Raw genomic sequence first — 14,177 nt, 5'->3', positions numbered from 1 at the left:
GAGGCAGGAGGATCTTTGTGAGTTCGAGACCAGACTGGGCTACAAAGTGAGCTCAAGGCCAGCCTGAACTGCATAGCCAGACCCTGCCTCAAAAAGACAAATAAAAATAAGTGAATGTTCATGCAAAAGGATACCAGCAAATGGGTAACTGGGGACTCTGGAGAGAAGGTGAGGACGACCTGGGTGTTTCTCAGGAAGGGCTCCAGCATGGTGTGCGGACACTGGGACTCGTTTACAGGAGCGGCCCGTGAGCACCCAACACCTCCCCAGGAAAGCAGAGGGAGCGGGGGCGTGTGCTGGTGACCAGGTCAAGGTCGCGGCCTGACTCCCGCCAGGAAGGCTGAGTGGGGAGGGGCAGGCTGGGGACAGCGCAAGGGGACTCAGCGGAGGCGGGCGCCATTCGCTGCCAGAAATGACTGAAAGCTCACCCAGGAGGGGCCTGGCCCTCGCCCCCAGCTTGTTCCCCTGCCACAGCCCTGCGGACCCAGTTGTCCTCCAGCACCGTCTCCTCCGGGCCGGTGTCGTGCGGTGCCAGCCGCTGGGCCGGGTGGGGAGTGGGGCTGGGAAATTGGCATGCTCGGGGCGGTGCTGGCGGACGCGGCCCCGTGCGCTCTACACCGTGGCGTCAAGGGGCCCCAGGCAGCGGCCTCACCAGAAGAGACAGCCGCGTCCCTGCCGGGGGAGTGTGCCCGACAGCATTGGGCAACCGCGGCGGCAATGCCCGGAACCAGCGCGTTCGCGGTCAGAGGTGAGCTCAGGGCACACGGGGCAGATGCTCCCACAAAACGTCCAGGTGGCCCTGTCACGTCCCTGCGGGCCGCCAACAGCCAGGACCCTGCCCAGGGCAGGGTCAGTCCTGCGCCCAGCATGGTGGGAGGAAGTGGGGAGCCCCGGAGAAATCTGAGGGGGTGCCCGTGTTGCCGTCTTCACAGCTAACGATCCATCCTGGAGGCAGAGGCAGGAGAACCCCTCTGCCGTGTGGGTGAGCCTGTGACCCCGTGTGCGGAGCCTCTGTGATTACTCAAGGACACATGCACGGGCCCCATCTTCTGACCCTCCAGCCTTTCTTGCTTCCTGCAGCAGATTTTTATCACGTGCAGAAGGAGGGGAGACCTGGAGAGCTGACTGTGGAAAGAAACCATGACCTCAGAGATCTCAGGATACAGGTGGTAAAGACTGCAGGTGAATCTTTTTTTGAGACAAGGGATCCCAATGTTGCCCAGGGTGACCTTGAACTTGAAGCAACCCTCCCGCCTCAGCCTCCTGAGGGCTGGGATTATAGGCATGTGCCATGACACCTGGATCTAGATAAAGCAGGTGAGTTCCTGAGGTTCTGCTTTGCTAAGAACCCACTCGTTTATGGAGCCATGCAAGGGCTGGGGCGCGATGCAGTGATAACGCGTCTGCCTGTCGTGTGCAAAGCCCCAGATTCTGTCCCCAGCAAAGAACACAGAACAAAGGCTCTGTTGCCAGAGAGGAGCCCCCCTCGCTCCCTCGTGTCATCTCTTCCAAGGGGGCCACCAGTCTAACTTAGCCGGGGTGAACCCTGGTTGTCCTCGGGACCCCGGCTGTCTGGGGGCGCAGGGAGGCCAGACGCTTCCCTGTGAGGTGAGCGGGAGGAACTGAATCTCCGCTGTTCGAGCTCACCGGGCTCCTTCCTGTTAGCACCCCAGGGAAATGCCCACGAAGCCCGGGAGCAGTGGGAAATGGGGGGCCCTCAAGGTTGGGACACTCACAGGGCACTGCTCAGGCATTCTCCAAAAACAGAAATCCAGAGGCTCCGGGAAAAACGTGAAAGGTTGGCGTCAGAAAGTATAGTCCACCCCGGGGACGAATGAGGACAGCAGGGGCCAGCGCCAGGCTGACACCTTCTCCGGGGCAAGGGTGACTCATTCCTATTTGCAGTGGGAAAGCAAGGAGGGTAAGAAGCCATTGTGTACTGCTCCTAGCATCCAAAAATTGTTTTTAAAACATTGTGGTTTTTTTTTTTTCTTACTTGTTTGCAGTCTAGCTATGCATTCCAGGCTAGCCTTGAACTTGCAGTGATCCTCCTGCTTCAGCCTCCCGAGTGTGCAATCACAGGTGTGTGTCGCCATGCCCGGCCAAAAATTTCACTTATTACCCAAAAGAAAGCCTGACTCTCTCTGCATCTGAGCCCTCTATCCTGGTGGGCGCTCCAGGTTCTGTTGGGGGAATCCTCCCTCTACTCTGCTCATTTACTGGCACTAGCAAGGGTTTAGTCTTCACAGGGGAGTGGGGACCCAGCCCCAGCTTCAAGCCCAGCTTCCTCTGAGCAGCAGGCTCGGTCGCAAGGGCTATGGCCCCAAGCGCTGGGGAAGGAAAATGAATGGAGGTGTGTGAGGTCGGTTAGCTACACCAGCACCCCTCCCAGAAATGCAGTCACCATGTCCTGCAGGTATGGACTCATCAAATGGAAACTTAAAAACAAACAAAGCAAAAAGAAATCATATAAAAAGGTGTATAGTTTGATTTATTTAATGTTTTTTCTACCAGGCATGGTGCTGCACACACCTGTCATTCCAGTACTTAGGAGGCTGAGGCAGGAGGATTGCTGTGAGTTCAAGGCCAGCCTGAACTGCATAGGGAAACCCGGCTTTAAATTTCTTTTTCTTTGCATTGTTTGGGTGCTTTATTCCTTGACTGACCGACGGGAGAAACCCAGTGCTGCTGCCCTCGCAGTGAGTGACCCTGTCATCAGCCAGAAAAACAGGCCGGGAGGTTAATCATTGTCAGCCGGGAAAATGGCTGAGTTATCTCTGGCACAGTGAGAAAGTTCAGTGTGAGGACCTTGACCTGTGCATCTGTTGACCAGGTGGCAGGGGCCTGGCTGTCAGGCGGGGGGACATCGTGTCCACAGGAAAGGCCCTGAAGGCCGTGGCCTGCATGCCGGGCCAGGTGTCCCTTCCTCTGCCGAAAGCCAGTGAGCCCCAGGCTGCACCGGAACCCAGCCCCTTCCTGTACTTCCTCCCTTCCGCCAATCCTGGGAAGTGGCGTTTGGCTAGGAAGTCCCGTTTCCACGTTGCTGGTTCCCTCTGGGTAGGTGCTGGGCTCTTCTCCCAGGCAGTGCCTGAGCTCTCAGACAGTCAGGCCACTCTCGCTATCTGCGGCAGCCCCTTCCCGCTGCAGGCGAAGCTTGGCCCTCGGTGGCAGAGGCAAGGAAGTCAGCTTGCAAAAATGGGGTCAGCCGGGCATGTAGCTATGTCTGTCATCGCAGCGCTCAAGAGGCTGAGTCAGGAGGAACCCTTGAGCCCAGGGGTTCAAGGTCAATTTGGGCAACATAGTGAGCCCCTGTCTCTTAAGGAAAAAAGAATTACCCAGAAGAAATACACTTACATGATTTTTAAAAATGCAAAGATTTCAAAAGGTCCTCAGTGGAGGCAGCTTCCTCCTACCCCGGGGAAGGCTCAGCACCAGGCTGCCAGAAGTGGGCTGGGACCCAAGAGGCCCCCGCGGTGCCGGCAGAAGCCGCTCCCATGCAGAGCCCCGCGCCCTCCCTGTGCTCCTGGCTCCCGCTGTGTCCTCGGGGCCTTCAGCCTCTGTGATAGCCGGGCCACTGTCCCAACCACACAGCTGGAGAACAGGCGGTCGTTGTCCTGCTTCTGCCCCAGCACGGGCTGGGGTGCAGCAGGGGGAGGGGCCGGAGGAGCATGGGGAGAAAAACAGCACTGCTGTGTGTGTGTGTGTGTGTGTGTGTGTGTGTGTGTGTGTGCGTGTTCGCACGCGAGCAACTATTTTAAGACATGAAAAGTCAGCAGGAAGTCAACAGCAAATGCCTCTTCCAGGCCTCACCCCGCTAGAGAAGGTGCAGCCGGTTCCACCTGGCCGGGGTCTCCCCACCTGGGGTCCTGCAGCCCTGGGCACCGCAGCCACCTCTGTGGCAGGGATGCTGCCCCTCGCCTCGTCCCTGTTGCCGTCACCGGCACCGCCACTCCGCGGGGCTCTCAGCCACCCGAGCTCTGGCGTCTTTGCCGGTCGTCTCAGGAAGTGCCACGCTGAGTGCTAGGCTGCCTGCTCCTGCCCTCTTCCTGCTTCCTGTCCAGGAACCTCGGACCCCAGGAGCCAAACTTCCAGCCTCCTGCCTCAGCCTCCCAGAGCGCAGGGATTATAGGCGTGTGTGCCACTAGGACTGGTTCAGAGACTTCCTAGAATGAAATTCTTTCCACTGTCACCGGAAAAATATGCAGTATCTCCTTGCCACCTACAGAAGTTCAAGCCCAACCCACCCAGTCAGGCTCTTTCCTGTCTTGTACCGCATGGCCCCACTGTGTCCCTACACAGCAGACAAGCTTGAATTTTCCAAATGCGCTTGCTTGTCTAACTTTGCAGCTCTCCACCTGGAGTCTCATGATCCCTGTGCCCAAATGTCCGGGTTCTAACTCCTGTCAAGGCCAAGCTAAGGAAGCCCTCAACCGCCTGTCCAGCAGCCCTCCTTAGCGGGAGAGGCCCGATCCAAGCTCCCAAGCTCCCTCCCCTCGTCCGCTCCTGCCTTCTCGGTCTTCACCTCTGCGGGTTGTTCAGATGTCAGGAAATACACCCCCCCCTCACACCCCGCCCCCATGTGCATTAGGATTCTCCTCCGTCCTCTGGATCCGGCCTGAGCTCCAGACTTGCTCTGGCTGATGGGACATCTGTCTTGTGCGATGCTCCCACCCCAGGGCCACCAGCACTTAGGTTAGACCAGAGCAGGCCCAGGGGACACGTGGGGGCGAAATCCAAAGTAGCATCACTGCCAGTTAAGAAACAAAGGCGCCAATGTGTAACACTTTTAGAACCATCTCTCAGTGGCCACTTTGCCAGTGTGGCCACTCAGCAGAGTGGCATCTGATGTCACGCAGGCTGTGCAGTCCTCTGATGCCCGGCTGCCCAGCAGCTAGCCCAGAGCACGCTCATGGCTCCCCTGGCCGCCTCAGCCCAGCCATTCCAGGACAGGAAAGTCTCAAAGACTTTCCCGCCACGGACTCCAGAGAGCTTAGCTTTCATAAGTTTCTGGCACGGCTAAGGCCCCTGAGGAAACACTGACCGTCTGAAAAGGACCAGAAGGCATTTCGCAGTTCCTACGCAACTGCTGAGTAAAGTGTCCACAAGCATTGCAATGACCAGTTCCCAGACCCCCAGGGGACCTCGGGTGCCCGAGACTTTCCGAAGCCACACGGGGCAGACAGCGCAGACGGTATAACTCTGTCTTTACTCATCTACCATAAACTCCAACTAGACTTCGCGCAGCCTGCTTGTCCACCCTGAACTCTTCCATCCGAGATGACCTTGTGCCCCATTCCCACCGGGAACCCGGCTCCCGGCCCTGCCGACATCGCCCACCAGAACCCCTGGCCTGGCCTCCTCCTTGCTGCGACCTTCACGGGGTCACAGTCCCAGGAAGGAAATGCCTGGGTCCTCGGTGTCAGCATTTTCCTTTGGCCCCGCATCCCAGCCTGATCTGGACAGTATGGTGATTATTTTTTTACTTGAATTTTTGGACTTCCTTCTATCTTCCCTTTTGAGATAGTCCAACAAGAGGGTGAATGTGAAGTGGCTTTCATTATTTTTGTTTAGACAAGCTTTAGCTACGCTGCCCAGGCTAGCCCCAACCAAACTCCTGGGTCCAAGTGACCCTCCTGTCCCAGTCTCAGATTTTAGGGGTATTCTATTGCACTCACCTCTGAAATGGCTTTCAAAAAGGCAAGAAATAATTTGAATGTAACAATTATTGCTTAATAAATGGCTGCAAAGATGTGTTTAAGCTCCCCCAAAGGGACCATGTCTTGCTGGACACAGGGCACAGGACAAGGGACCTGCTCTGGGGAGGTCCAGGGAGAGGCCATGAACCGGATGTCAGCCACACCCTCGGGGTCCAGGCCCACCAGCACATCACTTCGCCCTGTGAGTGGGTTTCAGGGGTCGTCAAGGCATCACCAGATGCAGAGGGAGAAGAGGAAGGTGGGGGGCACACAGGCCCACGGTCCGGGTGTCTGGCATGGGGGGGCATGGGGATGGCGGTGTGGGAATGAGGGGCTGAACCCCGTTTGTGGGCCCCCACATACCCTGCAGAGCGCTGGGGCTCCAAAGACTTCTGAGGGGCCGAAGGAAGACCACGGGAGAGGGAGTGGGCGACGTTTGTGATGCTGAACCCCGCTCTGGAAGGTGCCTCCGACACCCAACCGTTACCAGCAGGACATCTGCAGGTTCATCTGCAACAGGAGCTAAGTGCCAGGTGCGTTTCCTCCCTGGGAAGGGGTCTCCCTCTCCACGCTCCAGAGCGTCCTGTCCTCACAGGAGGGTTTGGAAGGCGGGTGGGTCTGGGCTCACAGCAGACTTGCTGCTAGGACGCGGGGTCAGGTGAGGACCACCCTTTGTGGGCGGGGCCTGAAATGGCTCCTCCCCTCAACCTGGCCCCTCCCTTCTCCCCCTGCTTCCGCTGCACAGTGCTGTGAGCCGCCTCCCTCCGCCAGGCCCTTCCACTGTAGCGTGACCACACAAGGACTGAAACTTCTAAAACCCAAGCAGCAGTAAACCTCTCCTCCCAGCGACAAGGACATGATTAAAAGCAGCGGGAAGTGGGGGCCAGCTGGCTTGGTGAGCAGGAGTCAGAGCCAGCAGTGGGTCCCACGGTGGGTTCCACGGTGCTGGTGCCCCTGTCCCCTAGGTCAAGCACGTCCAGGGCTGGGCCGGCCTGGCCTCGGCGGGTCCCCTGCTCCTGGCGTGGCTTGACAGTCACTCCAAGGGTTCTGCAGTGCTCTTCTCTGAGACGTCAGGTAAGCGCTTCTTGGCGAAGTCTCTGTCAGCCACAGCGAGGCTAGGACAGTGGAACGGGGGGTGAGGAAGCAGCCCCACGGCCCGGCAGTGACTGTCGGCCTCCCCCGTCCCCGGCACCTGACACAGGGCCTGGCAGACGACTGCACCCCCGAGGCCGAGGACACCGCTGAGACAGCCGGGCGTCTCCCCTCACCGCGGAGTCTGCCTGCCCCAGACCCCCTGTGCCGTGTGACAGGGCAAGAGGGTGCGCAGTGGCTGCTTCTGTGAGCCGGAAGACAGGAGAACCCATCTGGACCTCACTGTCTTCAAATATGGGGAAGGAAGGACTCCTGGTGTGAGGAAACCCTCCAGAGGCCTAGAGAGCTTTGGAGCGATTCCGATTCACCACCACTGCCAGTGAGGTGTGGCCCTGGTGGGTGAGGGGCTCGTGTCAGGCCCTAGGAGCGACCCGGGTGGTGCCACGCAGTGCCTGGGCATCTGGGCACTCGCCACATGGAGCCATTTTCTAAAGCCATCATCCAACACCAGGGCCTGCCAGGGCCAACGCCAGCATCCTGCGGTCAGTCGTCTGCTCCTCCATCAGTTTTGTTTTTTGTTGTTGTTGTTGGTTTTTTGAGACAGTGTCTCTCCCTGTAGCCCAGGGTGGGCTCGAATTCAAGCGACTTCTCCTTCTTCAGCCTCCCAAGTGCTGGACTGCAGGCACGTGCCACCGCACCCGGCCCTCCATCTCTTATTTTGGTACTGAGAAGGGAACCTGGGGCCTCGCACACGGGAGAAGAGGACCTTACCACAGCTCCACCCTCAGCCGCACTCCCCATTTGATAGCCAGATGTACCCCCGCCTCTCTCTCTCTCTCTCTCTGTCTCTCTCTCACACACACACATGCACACACGCGCACTCCCACTCTCCCAAGCCCCCCGGGGGCTGGGGACCAAGCGTTCTCTCCCAGCTCACCCTGGGACGGAACTCAGCTCCTCCATGGCTTTGAAACGTCGCTGCCGCTCGGAGCCAAGAGGGCAGAGGGGAAGCTCAGAGCGCAGTGAAGAGCTAGGATGGAGGCAGCACCCTTTGCTAAGAAACAGCGTTCTTGTGATTTACGTCGCCACCCCGTGACCCAGCCGTCTGGTGCGCAGCACTCCGTGGCTTTGGTACATTCCGGTGGTCCAACCCTCACTACACGTGTCCTTTGTGCTTTTTAAGGTTTTCCAGCCGGGGGTACAGCTCAGCAGTGCAGTGCCTGCCTGGCAAGCGCGAGGCCCTGAGTTCGATTCCTGGCACCAAAAAAAAAAAAAAAAAGATTTTCCTATTTGTGTTTCATTCATTTGAATACGTGAATGAATACAACTAAATACTCATCCCTCACCTCCTCCGGGAAGCCCCTCGGCTCCGCAGTGTGTCGTGGCTCCCTGATCCAGGGTGCTCAGCGCAGTTCTGATCCCCACGTTTTATGTACACTCAGCTTTGAGCTCACTGAGGACAGGATGAGGGTCCTCCTTTGTCATGTATCTATGTGAGTCTGGCGGTCAAAGGATGGCCAAGGAGTATTTGATGAGTGAATGAGTGAAATCTGGAAGGACAGGGAAGGTGGGACGGGCGGGCGTGGCCTGAGTGGGCAGAGAGATGCCCGGCCTGCCTTGTCCTGGGTCCGTCCAGCCTGCCTCAGCCGCCTGTTCCCACATCACTGGGTCCCTGTCACGCACCCTCCCCGCTGACCCTCCCCCAGGCCGAGCCGCTTCCCTTCCTGCACTTCAGCGACGTCAGGAGGGAGCTGCGTCACAGACGTGGTGACGGCCGCGGTAGAGGGGCCCAGAAGCCCGTGTCGAGGGGACAACGCACAGGCCTCTCCAGGAGCGCATGGGTGGAGCAGACACTGTGAGGCCGCAGTGTCAGCCACTGAGGGTCAGGGGACCGAGCAGAGACAGACAGGCTGAGCCCAAGCCTGCAGCAGGGTGACCTGCAGAGCCAGGAGGGAGGAAGCACTGGCTGTGTGTGTGTGTGTGTGTGTGTGTGTGTGTAAGGCTAAGGACCCCTGGGGGCCCTGTTCCACACCCCCACGCAGGCCAGCCTGGAGCCCCTGCCCGGACATGGACCTCAGCCTGGAGCCACAGGTCTCCGTCCCCACCTGCCCCAGGAAGGGCAGGTACGGTGTCTCTCTGTGTTTGTTTTGGGAACAAGACAGAGTATTTTCATCCATCACGGCCCAAATTTATTTATTTATTTATGGTTTGGTTTTGTTTTGTTTTTTTGAGACAAGTTCTCCCTATGTAGCTCAGTCTGGCTTTGAACTCACTGTGTAGCCCAGGCTAGCCTTGAACTCACAGCAATCATACTGCCTCAGCCTCCTGAGTGCTAGGATTACAGGCATGTGCCACCATGACCAGCTCCAAATTTCTTTAAACAAGAAAAAAAAAAGTATTTGTCTGGGCTGAGACAGTAAAGAGAAGCTGAATCACTGAGCAAGAGGAAAAGAACTGCCTGTCATCCAAGCACTCAGGAGGCTGAGGCAGGAGGATCTCCAAAAGCTCAAGGCCAGCCTGGGGTATATAGAGAGACCCTGTCAAAAAAAGGAACAAAGATGGAAAGACCCAGCAACTGAACGAACAGGCTCTGCCTGCCCTGCCCATCAAGCGTGGCTCTGGCCCCTCAAGTCCCCTCCCCAGGTCCCTGACCAGGCTCCCCGAGTGAGCTGGGGTCCAGTGCAAGGCCTGAGCCCCAGGTTGTGAATGCTTCTGGTCCCAAGCTGAGCGCCCGCTCTCTGTGCCCGAGCCCTTCCTGTGGCACCGAGCCAGCGTCAGGATCAGAGGCACCGGCTCCACCTGCACAGGACGCTCCCCACACGACCCTGCCCGAGCCCCGCCCTGCTGAGCACCCTGCTCTTACCCGCACCTGGCATTTGCAGCTGCACCCCAATCGCGCAGCCCGCCGGGTGCTCAGCGTAACCACGGCCCCTGCCCCGGGGCCTGGAGACTGAGGCACCTTCTGCGTCCCACAACAGCGTCCCCAGAGCCGCAGCTGCCACCCCCAAAGAATGGGGCTGCAAGACCCGGAGCACAGGGACCCCAGGACCAAAGACCGAGGCAGCGAAAGCCGGCGTTGCAGGAGGCGGGCCGAGCCCACAGACGCCCGCTCCTGATCCACGAGAGGAGACGCCGGCTTCGGGCCGCGCCCTGCAGCCCAACCACAGCTGGTCCTGGACCCCCGTCTTCCCACTGCAAACCCAGGCCAGGGCCCAAGGAAGCTTCCAAATGTACTGAAGCCACTGAGGTATCCCCTAAAAATGGGAATTTTATGCCTATTTCATACTGTAAAAAAGGGCTAAAAGCTGTCACGGGGAAGAGTCGGCAGCTCCTTGCCGGGTCAGACCCAGCCTCTCCAGCGCTGGGCGCACGGCTGCAGGGACGCGCGTGCTCGAGTGTCACCTGCGAGCGGGAACAGGGCGGACACGAGACGCACAACGCTCGGCCCTGTCGCCTGTGCGCTCCGCTGTCGGGGCTGAGACAGGACGGGCCACAGCTCACTCACAAAGACAAAAGTCTACTCTGGCCCTGTTTCTGGTTCTGAGGCTCAGCACAAGGGCGCTGGCCCCGCTGACGGGGCGCAAGGACGGGCAGCACCTGTGGCCGCGTCTGAGCCCAAGGAAAGCGAAAGCGCTTGTGTCCTGAGCTGGGCGCATGGGAGACAGAAGGGTCCCCAGCCCTTCCAGGGACTCCTCAGGAGTCACCCCACCTCCCCACAGCACAAGCTGTGGAACCCAGCTTTCATCACCTGGGCCTAGCTGGGGGTGGTGGTGCACACCTGGAACCCAGCACTCAGGAGGCTGAGGCAGAAGGATTGCTGTGGGTTCAAGGCCAGCCTGGGCTACATAGGGAGACCCTGTCTCAAAATAACAACAGCAAGAAAACAAAGACCAAACTCTAACATCACACACTGCAATGTTACTACGCAGAAAGCAAGGAAACGCTGATTAATTTATACTCCAAAGCCTCCTCAGAGAAGGCGCCAGTCACAGGGAGAGTGTATCAGTCGTAGGTACGTCCAGATCCTCACCAACAGGAAGGAGATTCGACTGTCTCTAGACCTGTGGAAAGACTCAGGGAAGTGGGGTGACAGCTAGCGGGAATGGGGTTTCTCTGGGGCCATGAGAATGTTCTGGAATAAGTGGCACTGCTTGTGGCACTTGGAGCCCGGATGGAAAACCGTAACCAGTGAACTTTGAGTAGTGAATTAAGTCTCATTCGTGAAAACAAGGGAAAAACTTAGAGGACCCAGGCATCCTGTGGGGACAGCGTGGCCACCGCTCAGCTTGGCTGGGCAGTCCCCTCCTCCCTGGCGGGCTCAGCACAGCGGGGCCAGCAGGACCCGTGCCTCCCGACGGGCACCCCGGGCTCAGAGGCCCCAGAGGACAGCGGGAGGAGGGCCGTGCAGGGGACAGCAGGGCTGAGGAAGGACACGGGGAGCCAGGCCGGCCTGTCCCTCACCCGCCCCTAGTCGTGCGAGAAGCCCCCGTGGGAGAAGGCAGGGAGGTGGGGGGCGCAGGCGGCGGCCCGGGACGGGCAGGCCTGGGGGCTGAGCTCGCAGGCGCCGGCGTCCTCGCCCTCCCGGAAGTACACGGAGTCGGCAGAGCGGAAGGAGGGGTCCTCGTGGAAGAAGTTGTAGGGCCGCAGGAAGAAGCCCACCCCGTTGCCCACGGTCACCGTGTTGGGGACGTCCTCTGCGTGCGGGATGTGCAGGAATCCAGCTGTCACCCAGGCCACCAGGTCCTGGCGGGGACAGGAAGGGGATCCTGAGGCCCGGCTTTGCCAGGGACGCACCCACCTCCCGCGGTGGCCTGGAGGGACAGCTTTCACTCACTGGCCGATGCGCTCTTAATTTCTTAGGAAAAGTGAAATCATAAAGCGTTTTTGTAAACCAAGTGTGGTGGCACAGGTGATCTCGGCACTTGGGAGGCTGAGGCAGGAGGATCACGAGTGCTGAAGGCCCGTCTAGGCTACACAGCAAGACCCTGCGCACCCGCTTTTTCTTAGTGGGCTCTAAAGGTCCCTGAGGGGTGTGGCTGGGGAAACCTGAGAGGCTCCCTCTGGTTCCCTGTGCGGCCTGCTCGTCCCATGTGGCTACCTGCCCCGTGATGGTCTAGTTGTTGCTGAGGCTGCTGAAGGGGTCCAGGGGTCCTTCAGGCTGTAGATGCTGGAGCTGCTGGGCTCCTCCTCCTCCCGCTGCATCACAGCCACCTGGTACCTGCAGCAGCGGTGATGACAGGGACAAAGCCACGGAGGTCCCCCTGCCCCGAGCGGGCGGGAGAAGGGACAGGCAGGGCGAAGAGCCACAGCTCCAGGGGCCGGCGTCTGCGCGTCCCAGCCCAGCACGCTCCCACGCTTGCCCAGCACCTGTGTCTCAGCGGCCACCAGCCACAGCCAGACTCGGGACAGGACCGTCACGGGTCCTTCTTCCCAGGTCCGGGCTGATGTGGAGCCTGGGCCTCGAGCCCTGGGCAGACGCAGCCTGACGCCCGCTCCAGGCCACACTCAGGATCTGGCTCCCGGGCAGTGGGAAATCCACCCCATCTACGTTCCTGTTACCCTTTGTTTCTTTTCTTCCCACCTTTACTGTGAACATTTAAAAGTACCAAAAAGGCCGGGCGTGGTGGCGCATGGCTGTCATCCCAGCACTCAGGAGGTTGAGGCAGGAGGGTCACCAAGAGGTCAAGGCCAGCCTGGACTTGGTAGCACGATGCTGCCACCAAATTTAAAAATTCAGAGGAGTTGGAAGGCTCACACATAAATGCCCACAGGCCCTCCATCTAGACACTGCCATGGGCATCCTGCTGCATCTGCGTCCACGTGTGCCATCCGCCCTTCACCGTCCACCCATGCAAAGGGGAGGGTGTGTGCCCTGCCATGCACCCAGGGAATGCGGGTCCCGGGGGCCTCTTCTCCCACTCTCATCACCCTGCTCACCGCCCACAGCTGAAGGCCCCCACCGTGGAGCTGTTCCGGGGCAGCAACGCCCCCATAGGGCCCTGCGGCTGCACACAGTAGCCCCGGGGCGCCCCCACCTACTGCTCTGCCTTGGAGCCAGCGGAGTATGGACTGAAACCTCCACACACTGTGAGCTAAATAAACCTTTCCTTCCTTAATTTTAGGCGTCAGGTATTTTGTCTCAGCAACAAGAGAAAAGTAACCGAGACATTATGGATGTCAGTACTGTGTCCCAGCAACAAGGAAAATAACGAAGAGAAATGTGTAAGCAAATGAAAAAGGGGGGCTAATCTACCTTATGGAGAATTCTAACAAACATATATGGAAGAAGAAAAAATGAATGGGTGTAGACAATATGATACGTGCAGGCAATGGAATACTACTCAGCCCTTAAGAGGAAAGGAGTCGTCTTGTTACAGTGACACGGGTGGACCTGGAGTATGCCGTGAGGATGCACAGACGGCGACGCCGCAGGACCTCAGCCACGAGTCGACGTGAACCCAGCGGAGAGAAGCGGGTTATGAAGCCGGGTGGAGGCGCCGATGTTGGGGACGCATTGGGCAGGGGTATAAAATCTCCCTCCAATAAAAGGGACAAGCTCGAGAGCTCTGCCCTACAACCAGGCAACTACAGTCAATAACGCCATATTAGATTCTTGAGAATTGCCAAGAGAATAGCTTTTAAGGGTTCTGTCCCCAAAATACTGATGAGAGCCCGAGGGTGCACATATGCCAGTAAGCTCCACTGAGCAATTCTACAGCGCATCTGTATTTCAAAATGGTGCACATTTGTGTGTGTCAATTTTTAAATCCTGGTTTTTAAATTTTTATTTATATATTTGTTTTTAGGTACCGGGGATGGAACCCAGGACCTTTACACTGAGCTGCATCCCTAGCCCTTTCTCATTTTTATTTTGAGACAGGGTCTCTCCGAGTCCCTAAATGGCCCTGGCTGGGCTTGTTCTTGGTAATCCTCCCAGAGTGCTGGCTCCGCAGCCTGGGCCACCACGCGCGGCTGAGAAAACCTCTCAAAAAGGAAAACAATTTAATCACCAGCGGGAAAGACCGCAGTGATGCTCGTTGCAGGCAAAGTCCACCAAGAGATGCTAAAAATAATGGACAAATGTTTAAGGGCGGGAAAGGTAGGACATTTGCACGGCATCAAAGCATTTTCCCTCAAACATTTATGAGCTGCAAGTGTAAGATGTGGGCTTTTGGGATGGAGAAAGCTAAACACATGAGCTCCATGTTCCTGAGGGAGGACGTGTCAATGTCAGGCAGCCTGCAGCCCTGAGGCACACGCTGAGGCACAGGCTTCTTCTCTGTGGTTTTCTCCCCTCCCCCAGCACTGTCTCCATCCAATCGCGACCAAAAATCAGAGAAGCACAAACTGAGGGACACTCCACAAAACAAGTGACTGGTGCTCTTCCGA

General features: G+C 58.2%; 2 protein-coding genes across 4 annotated transcripts; one reads left to right on the top strand and one right to left on the bottom strand.

Moving 5' to 3' along the window:
• The first annotated feature begins 82 nt into the window (after positions 1–82).
• Positions 83–8,969, top strand: LOC102026824. Of its 3 annotated transcripts, XM_013519259.1 has the most exons (6): positions 83–748; positions 1,081–1,182; positions 5,794–5,898; positions 6,048–6,229; positions 6,442–6,770; positions 6,898–8,969. In XM_013519259.1, exons 1-5 carry the CDS (start codon positions 574–576, stop codon positions 6,526–6,528), a joined length of 651 nt encoding a protein of 216 aa, XP_013374713.1. In that variant the 5' UTR covers positions 83–573; the 3' UTR covers positions 6,529–6,770; positions 6,898–8,969. The 3 variants fall into 3 exon arrangements, 1 of the variants encoding a protein (XP_013374713.1); XR_262620.1 differs by lacking the exons at positions 83–748; positions 1,081–1,182 and adding an exon at positions 3,707–5,467 and having other exon boundaries at positions 6,067–6,229; XR_262619.1 differs by lacking the exons at positions 83–748; positions 1,081–1,182 and having other exon boundaries at positions 3,707–5,898; positions 6,067–6,229.
• Positions 8,970–10,787: 1,818 nt separating this feature from the next.
• On the bottom strand, positions 10,788–12,781 carry LOC102029581 (membrane primary amine oxidase-like). Its single transcript, XM_013519130.1, is given in 4 exon segments — positions 10,788–11,531; positions 11,887–11,924; positions 11,927–12,270; positions 12,726–12,781. Coding segments are annotated over 4 exon segments (714 nt in total). The 3' UTR covers positions 10,788–11,255.
• Between the last annotated feature and the right edge of the window lie 1,396 nt (positions 12,782–14,177).

This window comes from Chinchilla lanigera, unplaced genomic scaffold, assembly GCF_000276665.1.
Source record: "Chinchilla lanigera isolate Chin_1 unplaced genomic scaffold, ChiLan1.0 scaffold00050, whole genome shotgun sequence".
NCBI lineage: Eukaryota > Metazoa > Chordata > Mammalia > Rodentia > Chinchillidae > Chinchilla > Chinchilla lanigera.
Note: the sequence above shows the minus strand (reverse complement) of the source record. Positions and strands in the feature narration are given on the sequence as shown.

Bases quoted from the DNA above. Each gene is read 5' to 3' on its own strand.
- LOC102026824 (XM_013519259.1), top strand. From the start codon at position 574: ATGCTCGGGGCGGTGCTGGCGGACGCGGCCCCGTGCGCTCTACACCGT. The intron at 749-1,080 runs GTGAGCTCAGGG...TGCTTCCTGCAG, and splicing joins CAGCGCGTTCGCGGTCAGAG to CAGATTTTTATCACGTGCAG. The intron at 5,899-6,047 runs GTGAGTGGGTTT...CCCCGTTTGTGG, and splicing joins CCAGCACATCACTTCGCCCT to GCCCCCACATACCCTGCAGA.